The sequence below is a fragment of the Rana temporaria genome, chromosome 4 (genome assembly GCF_905171775.1).
Source record: "Rana temporaria chromosome 4, aRanTem1.1, whole genome shotgun sequence".
NCBI classification, from domain to species: domain Eukaryota; kingdom Metazoa; phylum Chordata; class Amphibia; order Anura; family Ranidae; genus Rana; species Rana temporaria.
The window spans coordinates 438,211,933-438,238,031 of NC_053492.1; the positions used below are offsets into that span (position 1 = coordinate 438,211,933).

Below are 26,099 nucleotides of genomic sequence, written 5' to 3' on the forward strand. Positions count from 1 at the left end.
GTTTCTTTATTTTGTCCATTAGGGAAAAAAAAATCTCAAAAGATAATGGCAAATAAATCCTTGCAATAGTTAAAGCCAATAGTTACCTACTCTGTGTAATGGTTTTGCAAAGAGCGGCCCGGATCCTCCTTTTCGAGTTCCCCGCCAGCGCTCCTGGCGCCTTGCCTCTGCCAAGTGCTACATAGGAAGTCGATTCTCATGGGGGCACTTGTGCATGCTCACTTATGATTCAGGCTGTTTGCGCTTATTCAGAAACACAGCCTGGCTTGGTCCCCCCCCCCCCAGTCCTGGTGATCTGGAGTATGGCGATCTCCAGCTATGAGCCCTTGTATAGCCACCTCACTGATCCGGGGCATAGAACTTCCCTTGGTGTAATCTCCTGAAAACGTACCTCGTCAGGAGGTACGTATATAGGAGCATTCTAAATGGTTGGCGCCGACCAATCAGAACCCGCATAGCCTGTCCCATCACCGCGGGCGAAGAGAAGAGAAAGCCGTGCGGATTTCAAATCCCCTGACTGGTAAAGCGTCTGTAGGATCTATCAGAATGGGAGATCGTCGCACTCCAGGTTAGTGGGACCGGGTGGGATGGGCAGAGGGTCCAGTGTAAGTTCACCTTACAGATTTTCTGTAAAAGGTAAAATGACACTTTAAATTTGACACCCGCACAAAAATCGTCTGTTGCTGCGGCCCCACTAATGGTTAAAAAAAAGAACGATTACTCAAACGTGAGATTTTCGAAAATAAAAATTGTTCGAAATTCGACGCGTGTATACCCGGCTTAGCCTGTACTTGGCCAATACTTTCCTCTGAGCTGCAAATACTCACCTTTTCTTTTTCTCTGACACTGATTGCAAGGAACTGGAGAGAAGAAGCCCAGCTCCAAATTGCACCCTGGCAATGGACACCCAGGGGTAGATTCACAGTCAAGATACGCCGTCGTATCTCTGAGTATGGCCGGTAGTATCTATGCGCTTGATTCATAGAATCAGTTACGCATAGATTTCTATTGGATCCGACCGGCGTAAGTCTCTTACGCCGCCAGATCTTAACTGCATATTTACGCTGGCCGCTAGGGGCGTGTACGCAGATTTACGCCTAGAATATGTAAATCAGCTAGATACGCGAATTCACGAACGTACGCCCAGCCGACGCAGTACATTTACGCCATTTACGTTAGGCTTTTCCCAGTGTAAAGTTACCCCTGCTATATGGTGGCGTAAGTGCGGCGTACCAATGTTAAGTATGGCCGTCGTTCCCGCGTCAAATTTTTAATTTTTTACGTCGTTTGCGTAATTCGTCCGTGAATGGGGCTGGACGTCATTTACGTTCACGTCTAAACCAATGACGTCCTTGCGGCGTACTTTGGAGCAATGCACACTGGAATATTCCATACTACATAACACACGCCCACCTCTTCACAATTTGAATTAGGCGGGCTATTTATGCTACGCCGCCGCAACTTTCTTTTCAGAATACGACACTTGCCTGTAACGTAAATAGGATACGTTACGCCCGCACAAAGAAACGCAGATCTACGTGAATCTACCCCCCGGTGTATAAAGCTAGATAGCTATGGCCAGAACTGGGACGGATCAGAAAATCCTTGGGGGGGAAGATCTCCCCAAAATAGTTTCCAAGGAACACAAGAAGGCAGATGACTTGCTCATGGCCTTCCAAACTGGAAGATTAGTTCTGAGTGGAGTTCCCACAAAAAACAAGTAGATGTTTATACACATGAATAAATCTACTGACTGAGCATTTACCAACCAGATGGACACAGGGACCGATATTTAAAAACTGGTAAATAGAAATGTATCTGTAATCCAACACTTATTTTATTTCAGTACAATGTCCTAAACGGAAAAAGCTCCACTAAGACTTCCACCTAAACTGACCACATACGCCAAATATGTGAAAAATGTAAAAATAAAAACAAAATTGAAAAAAATAAAAACTTTACAGTTTTCTTCTGTCTCCTTGGCATCAACAGTCATTCTCATGTTGATAAATGAAAACGGGACCAGTAAGGTCGATTTCTCACTTCCATTTTTAAAGCAGTATTAAAAAACGTAATATACTGCATCTTACCAATCATTGGATGTGGTGGCTGCATCAGTTTTCTTTTCTTTGGCTCCCCCCATTTTCACCTGGTGATCTGGCCAGTAACACACCTCCTGAATTAGAGCGCCTTCACTCTGGATTGAGGAGCAACCAAGACACCTTTGGACAGCAGCGTTGCTAACCTTGAAGGAGGGGAGTGTTAAGCCTAGTACACATGGGCCGAATCAGGCAACATCGGCCGGTTCAATAGAAACTGGCCAACATTCGGCCCATGCGTACAGGAGTCTGCTCATCCAGCTTCTGCCGAAGGGGCATAACCAAAAATGGTCTGCCGACCGGCTCTCTATCAGCGCTCTCTGCCAATGGCTGAGAGTGCTGATGGAAGTATTCTGGCGGGGCCGTCCCCCGAGGACCCTCCCTTAGTGGGTTGTCCCCTTCTTTTGTTCTGGAGACAACTCTAGCATTCTGGATTTTCCCTTCATTTCTCAGCGACAATAGTCGCCAGCATAAATACAAATGAATCTCCCGATTGAGAACACAAGCAACAATAAAAACGGAACACTTCCTTAGTTTGAAAAAAGAGATACATGTAGAATACAAAGTCTTCTCTTATCAAAGAACCTTCCACTGGAACGGTCTGTATTCACATACAGTAATATAGCCATCAAAATGTTGGATATGATTGGTTCTTTGATGATTGCATCCCTCTGTTTATTCAATTTACTTAGGTCCCAAAGTCTACCTACTGGGACTGAGTAGTGAATATCACAGGAGAAAAGAGGTGTGCCTAAAGCAACCAGCCACTACCACGTTTGCCTTTAGGGGAAAGATACATGGGCATGGCCACAGTCAGCAGCTACCCTTGGCACTGATGTGTTCTCTCCAAAATCTATGAATGCTTCAAAAATGTTGTGTGGAAATGCAAGTTTACTCTGTACTGACTGTCGGTACATTTTCAACTTTTTTTCAGCCTCCGAATATGCAATAGTTAGTTTGCCTTTGAAATTTCCATGGGGTCTCCAGTTCCTAGGGGTTCTATTTGGGGCATCTTTTCAGGGTCACCAACAACTGGAATCGAATAGCCGAGGATCCCATAAAATGTTACATGTACAATTGGGGTTGTTCAATTTCTGATTTTCCCTTGGGTTGTACAATTTCCAACCCCGTAGTTCTTACAGCTCTGCTAGGGCTGGACAAACCATATATATAGCTCTGCTAGGGCTGGACAAACCATATATATGGCTAGCAACATCGAAGCTTCATCTAGTGCTAATCAGGAAGAACAGGAGGCTTCTTTACCAGACAGCCCCTTGCTGCCAGAATATACTGATGGGCACTTGGAGGATCGAAGGTGCAAAGTCTTAATGAACCTTAAATCCCATTGCCAAGTGTTTTCAGCATTGTGTACTCTGGAATGAAAGGCAATATGAGATTCTGCATGTTGTCAGAAGATTGCACCATGAAGTTCACCATCCTAGATACACCTTTGGGTCATTCGGTCACATGGAAGAATTGAGGAATTCCAACAGTTCTGCTCGATTTCTGTCTCTCTGAGGAAATAGAAAAAAAGGGCCCAGTGTTACCGTAGTTCTTCTAGATGTCAAACACATGCCAAAACATATAGTTCTAGTATATAGTACACATTTATGAGGACCCGGCCCTATAACACATAGAACTTTTTAAATTATTTGTAGCAAGTAAACTGCCCTTGGGGGGGTCACAGGAAGTCACCGACCTACTGGTGCCAAACAGTACCAGCAGAGTGTCATAATTCACCACTGCCATGCAAATACATGGAAGCAGCCATTTGCATAATGGCCACTGTTTCTGAACAAGTGATCATTTCTTGACCATGGACAGAAAAAACCCCACAGCATTCTACATTAAACATGATTTACAAATGGAAGTCAGAAGCAAACCACAAATGTATACAGTGGAACCTCTGATTACGAGCATAATACATTCCAGGAGAATGCTCGTAATCCAAAGTACTCGCATATCAACGCGAGTTTCCCCATTGAAGTCAATGGAAGCGAAAATAATTTGTTCCACATTGACTTCAATGGCATGCAATACCGCATGCGGCCAGAGGCGGGGGAGCGCAGGAGAAACTCGGAAATGGCCGGAAAGGACCGAGGACAGTTCGGCTGACCTCAGCAAACCTTGGAAAGACTCAGTTCACGTGCCTTTGAGGTTTGCCAAGATCAGCCGAACTGTCCTCTGAACTTTCCGGCCGTTTCCAAACGGCGCCCCCCACCTCAGGCCGAACACGGTACTGCAAACCGCTTTGGCCTGAATCCTGCTCGTTTCGCGAGATAACACTCGCAAACCAAGTTAGGATTTTAGGAAATCACGTGCTTGTATTGCGAAACGCTCGTTAACCGCGTTACTCGCAATCCGAGATTCCACTGTATTAGACCTTAAAGTGATTGTAACGTTTCATTTTTTCCTGTTAACAAAACATGTTATACTAACCTGCTCTATGCAGTGGTTTTGCACAGAGCAGCTTGGATGCCTCTCTTCCTGGGTCCCGGGCTCGAGCTCCTTGCCCCTCCCTCCTGTTGAGTGCCCCCACAGCAAGCAGCTTGCTTATGGGGGCAACTGAGCTGAGACGCAGCTCTGTGTATCTATCCACACATGGAGCCGCGGTGTATCCAATCAGGAGGGACGGCTGAGGCACTCATAAGCCTCGTACACACAATCGGATTTTCCGACAACAAATTTGTGATGGCAGGGTTTTGTCGGATAATCCAACCATTTGTCCGCTCCGTCTGACATCAGATTATCCGATCGTGTCTACACAAGTCCATTGGAAAAAAATCCAAAGTACAAACACTCATGCTCAGAAGCAATGCTAACCATAAAACATTAGCAGAACTTGCCCACAGGGTGGCGCTAAAGAGATGAAAAACCACGTAGTTTTGTGTATGTTGGCTGAAAAAGTTCTGCTGTCTGTATGCAGAACAAGTTCACAGCCAACGACCTTCACACAAAATTCCACGGATATGTCCGATGGAAATGCGATCTTGTGTACAAGGCTTTAGATGTCGCTGGATAGAGATGGAACTCAGGCAAGTATTAGGGGGGCTGCTACACACAGAAGTTTATCTTAATGCATTACGAATTTACGATAGAAAAAAAAAAAAAAAAAACACACACTTCTGCCTTTACAGCCCCTTTAATATAGCCTGAGACAACAATCATCCTTTCAGATACATCTGTTGCCTTTTCTTTCCCTAGGTTTTGAGACCCAACAACACAGACTCTGGTCAATATGAACTAACTTTGCTTGTGGATAGTCTGCATTGTACAGAGCAATACATCTGCAGACCAGGGTTGAAAACAAGGAACAAGCCAATTTCTTCACATCCTTGCCTTGATTTTGTCTCTTTAGTGCTAGAAGCCATAAATGAGGATTTCCAGATGATAATGCTCATATAGGCTAAGCAATGGATTCCAACTCAAAGGCCACATACAAGCTGGGATTTTCATATAAACGACGTCATTTTCTGACTTATTGTAAACCATAGCTGGCTACATTAACTTCTGTCTGCTAGAGAAATACTAAAAACGTGTGCAGATTCTAAAGCCAATCTTGGACAATCCATTGCGCCTGCAACTGCGTGAGCAGCAGTACACGTACGCCGATTCACGCTGCCAACCTGCTGCAGTTTATGTATGTGAGCTGGTCGGCAAGTGGTTAACTTTGTATTCTGGTATTTAATACCTTAAACTACATAAGTTCTTTATTCTACTTTCTGGCCTTGTATGTCTCAATTTGAGCAATAGTTTCAAATTTGCAATGCGGCTTTAATTCACTTAAAGCATTGTATACCAAGAGTCAAATTTATGATAAAATGGATGCAAACCCTCTCCTATACCCAGTGAGGTGAGCAGCCTCAGATACACAGAGATAAAACAAATCTCCCTACATAAGTTTTATTTGTATATCTGCTGTCTTCAACTTGCCATAGGGCCGGATTCAGAAACGAGATACGCCGTCGTATCTCTGAGTGCGTTGGTCGTATCTATGCGCCTGATTCAGAGAATCAGTTACGCATAGATATCCCTAAGATCCGACTGGTGTAAGTGTCTTACACCGTCGTATCTTAGGCTGCATAATCACGCTGGCCGCTAGGTGGCGCTTCCGTATAGTTACGCAAGGAATCTGCAAATGTGCTAGATACGGCAATTCAGAAACGTACGTCCCGCCGGCGCATTTTTTTACGTCGTTTACGTTCGGCTTTTTTCGGCGTATAGTTACCCCTGCTATATGAGGCGTAGCTAATGTTAAGTATGGCCGTCGTTCCCGCGCCGAGTTTTGAATTTTTTATGTAGTTTGCGTAAGTCGTTCTCGAATACGGCTGTACGTCATTTTCGTTCACGTTGAATCCAATACGTCCTTGCTGCGTAATTTGGAGCAATGCACACTGGGATATTTTACGGACGGCGCATGCGTCGTTCAAAAAATACGTCAAAAACGCGGGGTCAAGTAAAAACACGCCCCCAACATCCCCATTTGAATTAGGCGGGCTTACGCCGCCACACATACGTTACGCTGCCGTAACTAAGGGCGAAAGTTCTTTCTGAATACAGAACTTGCGCCCAAATTTACAGCGGCGTAACGTATCAGAGATACGTTACGCCAGAAGAAAGATGCGCGCATCTTTCTGAATGCGGCCCATAGTCTTTAGAAAGTGCACATTGCATTAGACCCCTTTCACACTGCATGTTTCTTTCTTCCTCTGCCTATGTGGAGGGGGCTCCTTTCCTCCAATCACCTCTTACCCAGTGTATGCACAGACTGAAAGAGGAAGAAACAATTCTAAGGCCCTTTTCACACTGGGGCGTTTTTCAGGCGCTTTAGCGTTAAAAAAAGCGCCTGAAAGAAGCTGCATCTGCAATCCCAATGTGAAAGCCCGAGTGCTTTCACACGGAGGCTCTGCGCTGGCAGGGGGTCAAAAAAAGTCCTGCAAGAAGCTTCTTTGCAGCGCTTTAGGAGCGTTGAATACATCACTCCTAAAGCCCCCTTCCTGTTGAGGGAGCTTTTTTTAATGCCAAAGTGCCTGAAAAATGCCCCAGTGTGAAAGCGGTCTTAGCGGCGCTTTACCAGCGTTTTTCGAGCACTGGCAGTGTGAAAGGCCTCTGAAAGCACTCAGGCTTTCACATTGGGATTGCAGATGAGGCTTCTTTCAGGCGCTTTATAGGCATTTTTTTTTTTTTTAAAGCAAAAGCGCCTGATAAAACTCCACAGTGTGAAAGGGGCCTTAGAATTTTTTCTTCCTCTTTCAGCTGTGGGAGGGGAGTCTGTGCATACACTGTGTGACAGCCGATTGGAGGAAAGGAGCCCCCCTCCACATAGGCAGAGGAAGAAAGAAACATGCAGAGCTGTGCTGTGAATAGACAAACTCTTTGCTAATCTTTTTATAGCAACCTCCCCCGACCCAAATGTTCAGTTGCTTTTATCTTCCATGCTGGAGAACTTGTCAGAAGTTATCATGCTGATAACAGAACAACAAACGTCAGAAAGACACCAGACATAGTGCTTTGGAGAGAGATAAATAAACACAACAGATGTGCCCAGGTCAGATTTCATGAACCGGGTTTACATTCACTTTAAGTGTATTTTTTGTACTTATGAGCTCTATGGGCCAGATTCACAGCTGAGATACTCCGTCGTATCTCTCAGAGTATCTATGCGGGTGATTCATAGAATCAGTTACGCATAGATATTCCTAAGATCCGGCAGGTGTAATTGTTTTACACTGTCGGATCTTAGGATGCAGTACCGCGGCCGCCGCTGGGAGGAGTTTGCGTCGTAAACCAGTGGCGGGTATGCAAATTAGCAGTTACGGCGATTCACGATGGATTTTCGCGTTCGCTACGTCGCCGCTAGTCTAGTTTCCCCTCGCAATTTTAGTCGTCGTTTGACCTGCCTTAACTTTACACAGCAATCGTATTGCTGTATAAAGTATGGCCGTCGTTCCCGCGTCGAAATTTAAAAATTAACGTCGTTTGCGTAAGCCGTCCGGGAATACGGGAATTACGCTACGTGCGTCGCCATTCGAAACAATGACGTCACGGCGCGCAAAGCACAACGGGAATGGCGAAACTGAGCATGCGCAGTAGATCCGGCGCGGGAGCGCGCCTAATTTAAATAGCACACGCCCATTTGAATTGGCCAGCCTTGCGCCGGAGGCCGCCGGTGATCTGCCGTGCTGGTTCCAGGTATCACGGAAGTTCCAGCGCATGCGCGAACTGATGCGCAGAGATGGTTCCAGCCATTGGGAAAGTTCCTTCAAGCACTGCGCAGGTGCAAACTTGCTGACGGAAATCCCCGAACGGCGTCCGGCATCCAGGGCGACGTGGACTTAGAGGAAAGTGGCCAGTTGGCCTCACGTCCTCGCTGCGCTCGGACGGCTCGCTTCGCTCGCTCGGCCTCCTGGCTCTTTTTTTAACATCCTCCAATCCACGGGGATGTTAAAGAATGAGCCTGGATGCCGGGCGAGGTTCGGGGATTTCCGTCGGGAAGTTTGCGCCTGCGCAGTCAGTGGAGGAACTTCCCCCATAGGGGAACATTGAGGACAAGTCACCGGCGTAGGTTTTCATCGCAAGTGCTTGGTGAATCAGGCACTTGTGATGAAAACTTGCGGTGGTGTAACGTATCTACGATACATTACGCCGCCGCTCACCTGCGTGAATCTGGCCCTATATACCCAAGTTCTGTCCCCTTTTCCTTTCTGTAAACTCCTACACCTTAGTAAAAAAATATACAAAAAAAAAAAAAAAACCCACTGGAGGAAAAAACAACTACAAGAAAACTAGATCCGATGCACTTTGATGAATGTGGGTCATTTACCTCTTTGTCCTTTTTGCTTTTCTTCACTTTCATTTTGATTCTTTTCCCGGTTATCATACTGTAGTTTTCATTCTTCTTTTTCTCTTTTAGAAACTGCAAGACACACCAACAACATGCAGATCACCTAAAAGAACAGCGGAGAGTTTCTGCTTTTCCAGGACACAAGACTGCCGCCGTATCGGAAGCGAAAGTAAACATGACGAGGTGCTTAATGTTAAGCTGCTGCTCACAATGGGATTGAGTCTTTATTAGCCTACATGGGATTGTCCTGGTAACATGACCTCTAACCTATCGTGACCTATTTAATAAGAGTTACATAAGCGGATCAGATCTCATAGCACGGGAAATCGTCACATACTGCTCGCAGCTACAACTCGCAGCTACCCAATTAGTCTGTACCATCACCTTCCTAGGAGTCAATCTAGAGCTAAAGAGTTAACGAGTTGTCAGGGGGGGTCAAAAAGGGCGTATTTAGACATGGCTGTACCCACCGCACACCTGAAGACATATACAGTGAAACCTCGGATTGCAAGTAACGCGGTTAACCACTTAAGCCCCGGACCAATATGCAGCTAAATGCCCAGAGGTGTTTTTACAATTTGGCACTGTGCTGCTGTAATTGCGCGGTCATGCAATGTTGTACCAAAACAAAATTGGCGTCCTTTTTTCCCCACAAATAGAGCTTTCTTTTGGTGGTATTTGATCACCTCTGCGGTTTTTATTTTTTGTGCTATAAACAAAAATAAAGCGACAATTTTGAAAAAAAATGCAATATTTTTTACTTTTTGCTATAATAAATATCCCCCAAAAATATATATAAAAACATTTTTTTTCCACAGTTTAGGCCGATACGTATTCTTCTACATATTTTTGGTAAAAAAAAACAAAAAAATTGCAATAAGCGTTTATCGGTTGGTTTGCGCAACAAATTTACAAAATAGGGGATAGTTTTATTGCATTTTTATTTATTTATTTTTTTACAACTAATGGCGGCGATCAGCGATTTTTTTCGTGACTGCGACATTATGGCGGACACTTCGGACAATTTTGACACATTTTTGGGACCATTGTCATTTTCACGGCAAAAAATGCATTTAAATTGCATTGTTTATTGTGAAAATGACAGTTGCAGTTTGGGAGTTAACCACAGGGGGCGCTGTAGGAGTTAGGGTTCACCTAGTGTGTGTTTACAACTGTAGGGGGTGTGGCTGTAGGTGTGACGTCATCGATCAAGTCTCCCTATAAAAGGGATCACACGATCGATGCAGCTGCCACAGTGAAGAACGGGGAAGCCGTGTTTACATACGGCTCTCCCCGTTCTTCAGCTCCGGGGAGCGATCGCGATGGGGTGGCTAGAAACAAATAGCCGCCCCCTCAACCCGGATCGCTCCCACACAATTAACGACCGCCGTATGTACCGTGGGGGGGTCCTGTTCGGACCCCCGACCCACGTCTAGGCAGGGACGTACGGGCACGTCCTTCTGCCTGTCCGTGCCATTCTGCCGACGTATATTTACATGCAGCGGTCGTTAAGTGGTTAAAGAGCGTTTTGCAATACGATAATTATTTTATTTTTTTTAAGTTTTGTCTCGCAAAACAAGCAGGATTCAAGCCTCTGCAGTGTGCAGTACCGCATATGGCCAGAGGTGCGGGGGTGCCAGAGATGAGCGGAGCCGTTCGGAAATACTCGGAAGTACTCCTTTCCCGAGCCTTTCCGAGTTCAACTGAGCTGTCCCTGAGTATTTCTGAGGCTCTCCGGCGCTCTCTCGATCCAGCAATGTTGCAGGAGTGTCTCAGCTGCCCGAGACTCCCCTCCTGATTGGCTGAGACAGCAGTGGGGCGCCATTGGCTCCTGCTGCTGTCAAAGTCAGTCAGCCAATAAGGAGAGAAAGGGGGCAGGGCTGGGCCATGTCTCAGTGTCTGAATGGATTAGGTTCCCCCATAGCAAGATGCTTGCGGTGGGGGAATTCAACAGGGGGGGGGGGGCAGAGCATCGAAGAGGGACCCGAGAAGAGGAGAATTGGGGCTGCTCTGTGCATAACCAACTGCACAGAGCAGGCAAGTATAACATGTTTTTTTTTTTTTCAAAATGACAGAGAGACTTTAGTATCACTTTTATTCTTCATGGAATAGATTCAACAAGGTGTTGGAAACATTTCTCAGAGATCTTGGTCCTTATTGACATGATAGCATCATGTAGTTGCTGCAGATTTTTCGGCTGCACATCCATGATGCAAATCTCCCGTTCCACCACATCTCCAAGGTGCTCTATTGGATGAGATCTGGTGAGTGTGGAGGGCATTGGAGTACAGGGACCTCATTGTCCAGTGGTGAGATGATTGGATCTTTGTGACATGGCGCATTATCCTGCTGCAAGGAGCCATCAGAAGATGGGTACACTGTAGTCATAAAGGGATGGACATGGTCAGCAACAATACTCGGGTAGGCAGTGGGGAGCCAATGGCGCCCCACTGCTGTCTCAGCCAATCAGGAGGGGAGTCCCGGGCAGCCGAGACACTCCTGCAACATTGCTGGATCAAGATGGGGCTCAGGTAAGTATTGGAGGGGCATTGGAGGGGCTGGGGGGGCACTGCACACAGTTTTTTTTTTTTTAAACGATTCTCAATTGGTACCAAGGGGCCCAAAGAGTGCGAAGAAAATATCCCCCACGTCATTACACCACCACCAGCCTGAACTGTTGATACAAGGCAGGATGGATCCATGCTTTCATGTTTTTTACACCAAATTCTGACCCTACCATTAGGGATAAGCCGTGTTTAAAAATTTTGGCACTTTTTTTGTGAAATGGTAGGGCTACAACATACCCCGTTACCAATTCACATGGGGGGGGGAGAAGACAAGGATCTGGGGGTCCCCTTTGTTAAAAGGGGCTTCCAGATTCCGATAAGCCCCCCGCCCACAGACCCCCACAACCACCGCGCAACATGAAGACATGGTGCTTTGGACCCCAAAGGCATCCTCCCCATGTTGAGGGCATGTGGCCTGGTACGGTTCAGAAAGGGGGGGCGCTCTCTCGTCTCGTCCCCCTCTTTTCCAGTGGTCTGCCAGCTTGCGTGCTCGGATAAGGGTCTGGTATGGATTTTTGGGGGGAACCCTACACCATTTAAAAAAAAAAAATGGGCTCAGGGTTCCCTTCTGTTTCCAAGCAACTGTACAGGTGTACCTGATAAGGGGCCAGTGAGTGGGAGAGTGCATATTTCATTTATTTTACTGACTGTACAAACAACCAAATGAGAGATAGAAGAGTGGATTTGGGAAAGAGGATGGATGGAGGGAGGGAGGGATGGAGGGGAGGGAGGGATGGAGGGATGGAGGGGATGGAGGGAGAGAGGGATGGATGGAGGGAGGGAGGGATGGATGGAGGGAGGGAGGGATGGATGGAGGGAGGGATGGATGGAGGGAGGGATGGATGGATGGAGGGAGGGATGGAGGGAGGGATGGAGGGAGGGAGGGAGGGAGGATGGAGGGATGGATGGACGGATGGATGGAGGGATGGACGGATGGAGGGAGGGAGGAGTGATGGATGGAGGGAGGGATGGAAGGAGGGATGGATGGAGGATGGAGGGAGGGATGGATGGAGGGAGGGAGGGATGGATGGAGGGAGGGATGGATGGATGGATGGAGGCTGCACCTTAGATATCTGCACAGGTCTGGCTTCCTCTGAATTCTTCTTCTTCTTCCTTTTCTTTACTTTGTTGTCTTTTTCTCTTTTCTGCAGACAGAACACATTATTACCAGTCTCACTTAAAAAAGAAAGGCCAAGTTTGGTATGTGGGGATGAAGAGGTGCCAAGCCGCCAATAGTGTAGCTCAGTTTATTAAGTAATTAGCATTAAAATCATCAGTTATGCACTCACAAGACCTCCAAAATGACAGGCATGCGATCGCTCTCAAATGAGTCCACTCGAGAGGTTCTGGGCCGAGCTGTAGCCACCATTAGGCCAGATCCACTGTGGGAGGTGATGCACGAAGCCAGGTGGATGCCAGAGAACCGCCGCGGTGACAGATCTGACAGTCCTGGGAGTGGAATGGCCAATCAGAGTGCCTATCTTGTGTATAGTTTACAGTGGATAATGTACCATAAACGGGTTCCCCCTCCAGGCGAGCTATAGTGGAACCATGGATTACAAGCATAATCCGTTCCAGGAGAATGCTCGTAATCCAAAGCACTCGCATATCAAAGCGAGTTTCCCCAAAGACGTCAATGGAAACTAAAATAAGGTGTTCCGCATTGACCTCTATGGCATGCAATACCGCATGTGGCCAGAGGTGGGGGGGGCGCCAGAGAGCCTCGGGGGACAGCTCGGCTGAACTCGGAAAACCTTGGCAAAAAAACAGTGCTCGTATTGTGAAACGCTCGTTAACCGCGTTATTCGCATTCCGAGGTTTCACTGTACATGGACTTTCAGCTCGTCCCGTTCGGTTGCACAGTTGACATTTTTCATGCTTAACCACTTCCGGACCGCCGCATGTACATATACGTCAGCAGAATGGCACGGACAGGCACATTGGCGTACCTGTACGTCCCTGTCTAGACATGGGTCGGGGGTCCGATCGGGACCCCCCCCCCCCCCCGTACATGCGGCGGTTCCCGTGGCTTCAGGAGCAATCCGGGACGAGGGCGCGGCTATTCGTTTCTAGCCGCCACCTCGCGATCGCTCCCCGGAGCTGAAGAACGGGGAGAGCCGTATGTAAACACGGCTTCCCCGTGCTTCACTGTGGCGGCTGCATCGATCGAGTGATCCCTTTTATAGGGAGACTCGATCGATGACGTCAGACCTACAGCCACACCCCCCTACAGTTGTAAACACACACTAGGTGAACCCTAACTCCTACAGCGCCCCCTGTGGTAAACTCCCAAACTGCAACTGTCATTTTCACAATAAACAATGCAATTTAAATGCATTTTTTGCTGTGAAAATGACAATGGTCCCAAAAATGTGTCAAAATTGTCCGAAGTGTCCGCCATAATGTCGCAGTCACGAAAAAAAAAAAAAAAAAAAAAAAAAAAAAAAATCGCTGATCGCCGCCAATAGTAGTAAAAAAATAAAATAAAAAAAAATAATAAAACTATCCCCTATTTTGTAAACGCTATAAATTTTGCGCAAATCAATCGATAAACGTTTATTGCGATTTTTTTTACCAAAAATAGGTAGAAGAATACGTATCGGCCTAAACTGAGGAAAAATTTTTTTTTTATATATGTTTTTGGGGGATATTTATTATAGCAAAAAGTAAAAAATATTGAATTTTTTTCAAAATTGTCACTCTATTTTTGTTTATAGCGCAAAAAAAAAAAAAACGCAGAGGTGATCAAATACCACCAAAAGAAAGCTCTATTTGTGGGGAAAAAAGGATGCCAATTTTGTTTGGGAGCCACGTCGCACGACCGTGCAATTGTCTGTTAAAGCGACGCAGTGCCGAATTGTAAAAACCCCTTGGGTCATTTAGCAGCATATTGGTCCGGTCCTTAAGTGGTTAAACAACTTGCTGAACGCGTCTTATGCTGGCCATACACTATACGAAAAAAAAAATTCTGCACTAGGTATATGTGAAAAAAAAAAAAAAGTTTTTCTTTTTTTTTTATGTCCACTGAACGATTTATCGGTCATTACATGATGGCACTATCGTTTGTGCTCACGAAAGTTCCTTGTTACCTTGTTTTCTACATAACACAAATGTTGTACCAGAAAACACAAAATCGCACATTCACCAAAAAAACGCAGACTGGCCTTACCTTCTTCTTGTGTTTTTCTTTAATGGTGTTCTTAGACTTGCATTTTTTAACATCTAACAGATAGAAAATAAAAAAACAAAACATTAGTGCACAATCTGCTCATCTAACTGGTACATACAATTATTTAGACATAAAAGGAGGTTATTTACTAAAGGCAAATCCACTTTGCACTACAAGTGCACTTGGAAGTGCAGTCGCTATAAATCTGAGGGGTAGATCTGAAATGAGGGGAAGCTCTGCTGATTTTATTATCCAATCATGTGCAACTAAAATGCTTTTTTTTTAGCCTGCTTGCTGGAAAATTACACCAAATTTTCCAAAACGATAAACACTATTTATTTATACATAGACTGATATATAATAAAACACTTTCCCCAAAAATCGCCACGTGAGGAAGTGAAACGCAATGCATTTATACTGCATTATGAAAGTCCAAATGATCTCTCTTCCAAATCTGTGCTTCACCCGTGATCGACTGAATATTTGAATGAGTGAATCACTCGTGATCTCCCACCATCCATAATATATTCTCACCTTCAACTTTGACCTACAGTACCCTACAAAAGTGTGATGTGAATCTACAATACATGTGTAAAGCATTGTATAAACTGACAGCGCTGTATAAGTAAATTAATAGCAAGCCGTAGGGGGCCCTCTTGTGGTGAAAGCATAAACCTCACTACACAAGGCGAAACTCAAGGCTGTTTGGGGAAAAACCCAAGTACTGTACTAAAAGGGAGGGGGGGGGGGGAGAGAGCAGTTTTAAGATTAGTTGGGTATAACTCAGAATACTACTTTAAGATCAACTACATTGCATCTGGAAAGTATTCACAGTGCTTTACTTTTTACACATTTTGTTATGATACAGCCTTATTCTAAAATGTATTAAAGTCATTATTTTCCTCAAGTCTACAAACAATACCCCATGATGACAACGTGAAAGGAGTTTGTTTGAAATCTTTGCAAATTTAGTAAAAAATAAAATTAAAGGGGAGGCTTCCCCTGATGAAGTCACGAGGTACGTGACGTAACAACGTAGGGATTGGGACCACGTGAGGCTGACTCAGACCAGGAAGACATCTAAAGGAGACGTAAGAAGGCGCTGTGGACGCCGCGTCTTGTTTCATTTTATGCACTTATATTTTACACCAATGTAAGAGTCCATTTTAGCCACTAATAAAGATCACCCTCTTTTAACCACTAGAGCGCTGCGCTATAGACGAAAGACGTCCACAGCGCGGCTCTCAAGTGCCGGGTGGACATCCCTGGACATCCTTTTATGTGGGGGGCGCGCAGCGGGGAAACACTGTGCCCGGCGCATTGCTGGGAAGCCGATGCGTGTGCCTGGCGAACACATTTAACCCCTTCCTCACCCCCTAGTGTTAACCCCTTCCCTGCCAGTCACATTTATACAGTAATTAGTGCATTTTTAAAGCACTGATCGCTGTATAAATGAATGGTCCCAAAATTTGGTCAAAAGTGTCCGATATGTCCACCGCAATATCGCAGGCCTGACAAAAAAAAAAACGCAGATCGCCGCCATTACTAGTAAAAAATAAAAAAAAATCATAAATCTATCCCCTATTTTGTAGGCGCTATAACTTTTGCGCAAACCAATCAATATACGCTTATTGACATTTTTTTTAACAAAAATATGTAGAATACGTATCGGCCTAAACCGAGGAAAAAAATATAAAAAAAAAAAAAATTGGCATATTATTATAACAAAAAGTAAAATTATTTTTTTTTTTTAAATTTCTGTCTTTTTTTGTTTATAGCACAAAAAATAAATCGCAGAGATGATCAAATACCACCAAAAGAAAGCTCTATTTGTGGGAAAAAAATAATAAAAATATAAATTTGGGTACAGTATTGCATGACCGCGCAATTGTCATTCAAAATGCGTCAGCGCTGAAAATTGGTCTGGGCAGGAAGGGGGTTTAAGTGCCCAGTAATGAAGTGGTTAATCGATATGACACTATTGGTGGCATTCCTCTCTTTTCTTCCTCCCTTATATATCTGACCATTGAGGATTCACTACGTTTGTATCCCTGGGAGATCAGGGTGAGTATTCACCTCAGGAGACAGACATATAGGAGAAAATCGGGAGAGGATTGAGCCACACATTCCAGGACGCCCACACCCATGCTACATGCACTATTACAACAACAGTAAGGTGAGAGTTCTGGGAGACCGGACACGGATTGCATTACTGCATATAGATTCACATCTAATCAGAAACCCCAGAGTAGCCTGGAACACCCACTTATAGATCCATTATTCCAAAAGGACATTTATTTAAACATTTTCGATCTTGGTTCAGTCTGAGGACACTTTTTTTTTTATTTGTATCACTTTCACATCATTCACTGCGGTTTAAGTGTCAATAATTTACTATTTGTCATTATTGTTATCATATGTGGATTTTATTACCTTAGTAGTTTTTAACCACTTAAGCCCCGGACCTTTAGGCAGCTAAATGCCCAGGCCAGGTTTTGCGATTCGGCACTGCGTCGCTTTAACAGACAATTGCGCGGTCGTGCGACGTGGCTCACAAACAAAATTGGCGTCCTTTTTTCCCCACAAATAGAGCTTTCTTTTGGTGGTATTTGATCACCTCTGCGGTTTTTATTTTTTGCGCTATAAACAAAAATAGAGCAACAATTTTGAAAAAAAATCAATATTTTTTACTTTTTGCTATAATAAATATCCCCCAAAAACATATATAAAAAAAAATGTTTTCCTCAGTTTAGGCCGATACGTATTCTTCTACCCATATTTGGTAAAAAAAAAAAAAAAAAAAAAAAGATCGCAATAAGCGTTTATCGATTGGTTTGCGCAAAATGTATAGCGTTTACAAAATAGGGGATAGTTTTATTGCATTTTTATTATTTATTTTTTTTGTTACTACTAATGGCGGCGATAATCGATTTTTTTCGTGACTGCGACATTATGGCGGACACTTCGGACAATTTTGACACATTTTTGGGACCATTGTCATTTTCACAGCAAAAAATGCATTTAAATTGCATTCTTTATTGTGAAAATGACAGTTGCAGTTTGGGAGTTAACCACAGGTGGCACTGTAGGAGTTAGTGTTCACCTAGTGTGTGTTTACAACTGTAGGGGGGTGTGGCTGTAGGACTGACGTCATCGATTGTGTCTCCCCTATAAAGGGGATGACACGATCGATGCAGCGCCATAGTGAAGCACGGGGAAGCCGTGTTTACATACGGCTTTCCCCGTTCTTCAGCTCCGGGGAGCGATCGCGACGGAGCGGCTATAAACGAATAGCCGCGCCGTTGTTGTCCCGGATCGCTCCCCGAGGGAACCCGACCGCCGCATGTAGCGGGGGGGGGTCCCGATCGGACCCCCGACCCGCGGAAAGGCAAGGACGTACATGTACGCCCATTTGCCTGTACGTGCCATTCTGTGGACATACGGCTGTCGGGAAGTGGTTAACTACAGTTTTGAGCGCTTATAATTGAGATGTTTCTACAACTTGATTGGAGTCCACCTGTGGTAAATTCAGTTGATTGGACATGATTTGGAAAGGCACACACCTGTCTATATAAGGTCCCACAGTTAACAGTTCATGTCAGAGCACAAACCAAGCCATGAAGTCCAAGGAATTGTCTGTAGACCCCCGAGACAGGATTGTATGGAGACACAGATCTGGGGAAGGTTACATAAAATGTCTCCAGCATTAAAGGTCTCAATGAGCACAGTGGCCTCCATTATCTGTAAATGGAAAAAGTTTGGAATCACCCGGACTCTTCCTAGAGCGGGCCGCCTGGCCAAACTGAGCGATTGGGGGAGAAGGGCCTTAGTCAGAGACGTGACCAATAACCAGATGGTTACTCTGACAGAGCTCCAGTGTTTCTCTGTGGGGAGAGGAGAACCTTCTAGAAGAACAACCATCTCTTCAGCACTCCACCAGTCAGGCCTATAGGGTAGAGTGGCCAGATGGAAGCCACTTCGTAAAAGTCACATGACAGCCCACATGGAGTTTGCCAAAAGGCACCTGAAGGACTCTCAGACCATGAGAAACAAAATTCTCTGGTCTGATAAAAAAAAATTGAACTCTTTGGCCTGAATAGCAAGCGTCTTGTCTGGAGAAAACCAGGCACTGATCATCACCTGGCCAATACCATCCCTACAGTGAAGCATGGTGGCGGCAGCATCATACTGTGGGGACGTTTTTCAGTGGCAGGAACTGGGAGACTAGTCAGGATTGAGGGACAGATGAATGCAGCAATGTACAGAGACATTCTTGATGAAAACCTGCTCCAAAGTGCTCTGGACCTCAGACTGGGGCAAAGTTTCATCTTCCAACAGGACAACGACCCCAAGCACACAGCCAAGATAACAAAGGAGTGGCTACGGGACAAGTCTGTGAATGTCCTTGAGTGGCCCAGCCAGAGCCCAGACTTGAACATCTCTGGAGAGATCTGAAAATGGCTGTACACCGACGCTCCCCATCCAACCTGATGGAGCTTGAGAAGTTCCTGCAAAGAAAAATGGGAGAAACTGCCCACAAAAAGTTGTGCCAAGCTTATAGGATCATACTAAGATAGACTTGAGGCTGTAATTGGTGCCAAAGCCACTTCAACAAAATATTGAGCAAAGGCTGTGAATACTTACTGGGATGTTTTTAATTTTTTATGTTTAATAAATTTGCAAAGATTTCAAACAAATTTCTTTCACGTTGTCATTATGGGATATTGTTTGTAGAATTTTGAGGGAAATAATGAATACATTTTGGAATAAGGCTGGAACATAACAAAATGTGCAAAAAGTGAAGTACTATGAATACTTCCGGATGCACTGTATATACATTGCAAACACTGTATTGTATGCAGAGATCACAACTCCAGACCTCTATTCAAGACCTGCAAAAAGCAAGCTGAATTGCATTACAAAAGCGATAGCTTAAAGCGGTGGTTCACCCTAAAAACTACTTTTTCTTATTACACTGCCCCCCCACATTACAATACGATTAAGGCTATTTTTTTTTTTGATGCTGTACATACCTTTGTACAGCATATTCACCCGTGGCTTCCGGCTTGCGAGTCCCGCGGGAGTGGGCGTTCCTAACATGTTTGTGATTGACGTTTTGACCAAAAACGAGCTCCCCCCCGTCGCGTAAGCCGCGTCACGGTTGGCAAAAGGAGCCGAACGGCGAGTCGGCGCTATACTGCGCATGCGCATCGCCGTTCGGCTCCTTTCGCCAATCGTGACGCGGCTTACGTGACGGGGGGGAGCTCGTTTTTGGTCAAAACGTCAATCACAGACATGTTAGGAACGCCCACTCCCGCGGGACTCGCAAGCCGGAAGCCACGGGTGAATATGCTGTACAAAAGGTATGTACAGCATCAAAAAAAAAATAATAGCCTTAATCGTATTGTAATGTGGGGGGCCAGTGTAATAAAAAAAAAGTCGTTTTTAGGGTGAACCACCCCTTTAACCACTTCAGCTCTGGAAGGTCTTACCCCCTTCATGACCAGACCATTTTTTGCTATGCGGCACTGCGCTACTTTAAGCGACTATTGCGTAGTCATGCAACACTGTACCCAAACAAAAAAAAAATTCACACAAATAAAAAAAAACTATATATTTTTTACTTTCTGCTGTAAAACATATCCATAAAAAAAAAATCAAATCTTCTAATAACTTTTGGCCAAACAGGTCTGCTACATATCTTGGGTAAAAAAAAATCTCAACAAGTGTATATTGGACTTTTTTCTTTTTACTACTAGTAATGGCAGCGATCTGTGACTTACGAGACTGTGATATTGTGGTGTAAAATCTGACACTAACTGACGCTGGAGGGAACTGGCTTACTGCCACGGACACCACCCTGCTTAGCAAGGTATTAAACAAAAAGATCCCGTCACTGAATACAGCTCTGTGTTGTTTATATTCACAGAGCTGTGTTCTGTGAAGCTCAGAGCCGATCACTGGCGGTCAATTACTGTCTGGGACTGTGATCATTATGTACAGTGATGAATCACAGCCATGCCGGCGAGCGTGTGTATCACATACAAGGTACGTGATCCAGTGCAGGGAGGCCGCATATATGCAAGTTATATGGTCGGTGGTTAAAGGGGTTGTAAAGGTACAATTTTTTTTTCCTAAATAGCTTCCTTTACCTTAGTGCAGTCCTCCTTCTATTTTGCTTTTAAATGTCCTTATTTCTTCTGAGAAATCCTCACTTCCTGTTCTTCTGTCTGCAACTCCACACAGTAATGTGAGGCTTTCTCCCTGGTGTGGAGTGTCGTGCTCGCCCCCTCCCTTGGACAACAGGAGAGTCAGGACACTATCTTCATTGCAGATAGAGAAAGGAGCTGTGTGTTAGTGGGAATCCTGACTCTTCTGTATAGCCGCTCCATCGCGATCGCTCCCCGGAGCTGAAGAACGGGGAGAGCTGTATGTAAACACGGCTTCCCCGTGCTTCACTATGGCGCTGCATCGATCGAGTGATCCCTTATATAGGGAGACTCGATCGATGAGGTCATTCCTACAGCCACACCCCCCTACAGTTGTAAACACACACTAGATGAACCCTAACTCCTACAGCGTTAACTCCCAAACTGCAACTGTCATTTTCACAATAGACAATGCAATTTAAATGCATTTTTTGCTGTGAAAATGACAATGGTCCCAAAAATCAAAATTTTCCGAAGTGTCCGCCATAATGTCACAGTCACGAAAAAAAAATCGCTGATCGCCACCATTAGTAGTAAAAAAAAAATTAATAAAAATGCAATAAAACTATCCCCTATTTTGTAAACGCTATAAATTTTGCGCAAACCAATCGATAAACGCTTATTGCGATTTTTTTTTACCAAAAATAGGTAGAATAATACGCATTGGCCTAAACTGAGGAAAAAATTTTTTTTTATATGTTTTTGGGGGATATTTATTATAGCAAAAAGTCAAAAATATTGAATTTTTTTCAAAATTTTCGCTCTATTTTTGTTTTTTTTGGGTCATGTAGCAGCATATTGGTCTGGTCCTTAAGTGGTTAATGTACATCAGGCACATGTATACTAGCTACAAAGAAGGAACGCCAATGCAGATTTAGCTGCCCTCAGTTCTAGAATACACCAGAATAATACCGGAGTTCAGAGTTTGTCCCTGCTGATACCTCTACTTCTGGAGCTGCTTCTGCTGCTGGAAGATGAAGAGCCTGAAGACGAGGATGATGATGAATGTGAGGACGACGATGAGGAGGAAGAGGAAGACACAGAGGATGATCTGCTCCGACTGCGTTTTCTTTTCCTCTTTTCCCCTCCTTGAAGAAAAGAGATATATATGTTATTTTTTCTTACAACTGCATTAAACTTTACATGTTACGATCATCACCCTCATTATTATATAATCCCATTTCATTTCCCAGCTTTGCCTCCCCATGGCTGTCTCTTCTGTGTGCCGCATCCTCTATAATATGAAGGACAAGAGGAAATAATACTGCAAAGTCTTCTATCCAGAAACTCGGGTGCTATGATCTTATTACTGGAAATTCAGACAGAGTCATAAAGCCAGTGGCTGATTCTGCCCACCCAACAGTCAGTTGTGTCTCATTAATACAGGAGGTGTGTTACCGGCCAGATCACCAGGTGAAAACAGAGAGGAACAAGCCAAAGAAAAGAAAATGAATGCAGCCACCACATCTAATGACCTGTAACCTGCAATATATTACATTTTTGGGTTTTGAGTTTATTACTAGGGTTGTCCCGATACCGATACTGAGCATACTGAGCATTCGCGCAAATGCTCCCGATGCTTCACCCGATACTTTTTTTTGTGACTGACGAGCAGGCTGAGAGGGGGCAGAGAGGGGGCCGAGAGGGGGCCGAGAGGGGGCCGAGAGCAGGCCGAGAGGGGGCAGAGAGCAGGCCGAGAGGGGGCAGAGAGCAGGCCGAGAGGGGGCAGAGAGCAGGCTGAGAGGGGGCAGAGAGCAGAGCAGTCCTCGGGTAAGTAAAATAGAATGTCAATGGGAAAGGGAGAGGGAGAGGAGAGCTGCTGCTGCTGCTGTCGCCATCTAGTTGATCAGCGCACGGGGAACATAACAGCTTTCATTTCAATAGCTGATCAACCAGACGGCGGCGGCGGGGGGGCTTTCTCTTTGCCTACACAGGTAGGCCACTGCGGACCTTCACATGGCTGCATTTGGGGACACAGACACATTTTTTTTAAAAGTATCGGCGAGTACATGAAAAAAAGTATCGGTACTTGTCCTCGGTCCTAAAAAAGTGGTATCGGGGAAACCCTATTTATTACCACTTTAATAGCCAAATCAAAATCTGTTGAGACTTTTTTGTGTCCTTCTACTCGTGTCGTTGTGCATAGACTTCTGTAATGTGAACACCTAAACAAGTAATAATTACCTCGGTCTTCACAAGAGGATGAGGACCTCCTCCTGGATCTATCCCCTTGGATGTCTGTCATGCCTATAAAAACACAAAGACTATTCAAAAAACATGGATGGAGCAGCTTGAAGCATTTCATTTAGATTTAATACAACTTTTCTTTTACCACTTGCTGACCGCCTAACAAACATGTACGTTGGCAAAATGGCTTGGCTGGGCAAAGCAAGGTACCTGTATGTTGCTTTTGAAAATCCGGCCGTGCGGGCGCACGCGCGGAGCGAGGTCCGCGGACTCTATGTCCGCCAGTGTCCCGCGATCGTGTCACGGAGCACCAGAATGGGGGAGATACCTATGTAAACAAGGCATTTCCCTGTTCTGCCTAGTGACAGGACAGAGATCTTCTACTCCCCGTCATCGGGAGCAGTGATCACTTGTAGCCCACCCCCCCACAGTTAGAATCCCTCCCTAGGACACACTTAACCCCTTCCTCGCCCCCTAGTGGTTAACCCCCTCCCTGCCAGTGTCATTTACACAGTAATCAGTGCATTTTTATAGCACTGATTGTTGCATAAGTGACAATGGTCCCAAAATGGCGTCAAAAGTGTCCAATGTGTCCGCCATAATGTCACAGTAAAAAAAAAAAAAAAAAGAAAAGTAAAAAATGTAAAAATAAATAATCGCTGATAGCCGTCATCATCAATAATAAAAAAAAGTATTAATAAATGTAAAGTGCCCTGTCGTCCTGTGCTTGCGAACGCGCGCATTGGTCCTGCATGCACTCAAACAGCGATTGTCCCACACGTGAGGCATCACTGCGATCATAGGCAGTAATTCTAGCACCAGACCTCCTCTGTTAGGCTGGGGTCACAGCAGGGGGTCCGGTGCGTCCCGGTTCAACAATTCAGGTGCGAATTTGTGCCTGAATTCTCACCTGACTCGTAATCAAAGACGCACAGGACCCTTTTTAAATGCGGACCGCCGCTGTCCCGGAGCTGAGAGAACTGGCTCCTTTGAGAGCCGGTCAGTGTCTCCTGTCATGCCAATTGGATGCGGGAAAAACCTACAACCAATGTGCAGAAGTGTGAACTCGGCCCTAATCTAAAGTGGTGACCTGTAAAGCTTCACCTACGGATAGTAATATGTATGTCATTTGTCGCCGTTGCAGGGGCGTGCGCAATTTTAAAGTGTGACATGTTTGATATCTATTTACTTGGCGTAACATCTTTTATAATTTACCAAAAAAAAGTTTTACTTACCTGAGCCCGTTCATCTGCTGCCCACGCCCCCGACATCCTCTTCTCCGCTCAGTCTGGCCATTGATTGGATGGATTGATAGCAGCACAGCCATTGGCTTGTGCTGCTGTCAATCACATCCAATGACGCGGCGCGTCAGGGTCGAGTGATACAGTCGGCGGCTATAGCCGCAGGCTGTATCACCTGAGCCGCCCGCAAGAACTAACCCCCATGAGAGAGCGCTCCCATGAAGGGGGTTAGTTCTTGCGGGGAGGAACCGAGACAGCCGCTGAGGGACCCCAGAAGACAAGGATCGGGGCCACTGTGTGTAAAACGAGCTGCACAGTGGAGGTAGGTAGAACATGTTTGTTATTTTATCTTTAAACGGGAACCTTTAGCGTCCCTTTAATGCATTCTATGTATTAAGGTGAAAAACCTCCTGTGATGCAGCTGCCCCCCAGAGCCCTCCTTTTACTTAACTGATTCCGATCTTTCCAGTGACAGGAACGAGCACACCAGCTCCAGCCGGTGTCTCGGGTCCTGATTGGATAGATTGATAGCAGGTCAGCCATTGGCTCCCGCTGCTGTCACTCAAGTCCAATGATGCAGAAGCCAGGGGGCGGGGCTAAGTCCTGCTGTCTGTGTCAATGGATGTTGCAGTAAGAACATAGGAGCGTGGCTATCCAACGGGGCACTCGAGAGGAGGAGGAGCGCCACTGAGGGACCCCAGAAGAGGAGGATTGGGGCCACTCTGTGCAAAACCAACTGCAGAGGAGGTAAGTATAACATGTTTGATTTAAAAAATAAAAATTATAAAATCAAAATATATTCAACGTAATTTTCTAGCAAATAAATACTGATTTTTACGTGTAAACAAAAAGTGACAGAAATGCCCAGTCTGGAATTAAAGTGTCCACCTTTCCTAGGCTTCGTGATTTCCTCTTTATTAAAGCGGAGTTCCACCCAAAAATGGAACTTCCACTTTTCGGAATACCACCCCGCCCCTCCCCCCTTTGGTGTCACATTTGATACCTTTCAGTGGAGAGGAGGGTGCAGATACCTGTCTAATCCAGGTATTTGCTCCCAATTAGGGGCATAGGCGACCTACGCCATGTCCGACGCCTACTTCGCCCCCCCGCTGTCTTTTGGGAGACACACAGGTCCCAGAAGACAGCAGGGACCAGTGGCATGCGCAGTAGGGAACCAGGAAGTGAAGCCGCAAGGCTTCACTTCCTGATTCCCTTACCGAAGATGGCGACGCCTCCACCCGAGAGCCAAGGGACAGATCGCCTTCAGGTACTGACATCGCGGAACTCCGCTTTAATTAGAGCGGCAACAATTACAATCCATACAGATAAGCCGCCAGCTGGGGTGTCACCCTCTGAGTCCAATAACACATTGTCCCCATTCACAACGATCAGGATTAAACCCTAAATATTCACATTCCTACATCTGCCCAGCCATGACCGGTCCTCTTTATTCATCCCTCCCATGCTGGGGGTTGTAGTCCCACCGATATAACCTACCCCTCCCCCTCTGATTACTGACCTATGATCTCTCAGCTCTGGACCATAAAACACGAACACTGCCCAAACATCACCGCTCAGCCCCGCTTCTCTTCGCCGCCATGACACCGCTCTCCCTACGTCACTTCCGCCATTAACCTGGCACACGCACGGCGCCATTTTTACTTCTGGCAGAGCGCTATAAGAAGCGCGATATGACCGGGTGTGAGAAGGCAAAATAAGTGTAGCTACGAATATATTTCTTCATTTCGGTTGGAAACGTTTACTCGTAAGAAAGTTTTGGTAT

General features: G+C 45.4%; 1 protein-coding gene across 1 annotated transcript; it reads right to left on the reverse strand.

Moving 5' to 3' along the window:
• Positions 1-1,819: 1,819 nt before the first annotated feature.
• Positions 1,820-25,952, reverse strand: LOC120937929 (protein AF-9-like). The gene is made up of 7 exons (XM_040351488.1): positions 25,836-25,952; positions 23,073-23,135; positions 21,830-21,976; positions 14,680-14,732; positions 12,575-12,655; positions 8,923-9,015; positions 1,820-3,613 (listed from the first exon to the last, which is right to left on the reverse strand). The coding sequence occupies exons 2-7, from the start codon at positions 23,131-23,133 to the stop codon at positions 3,563-3,565; spliced, it is 486 nt and encodes a 161-aa protein (XP_040207422.1). The 5' UTR covers positions 23,134-23,135; positions 25,836-25,952; the 3' UTR covers positions 1,820-3,562.
• Positions 25,953-26,099: the final 147 nt, after the last annotated feature.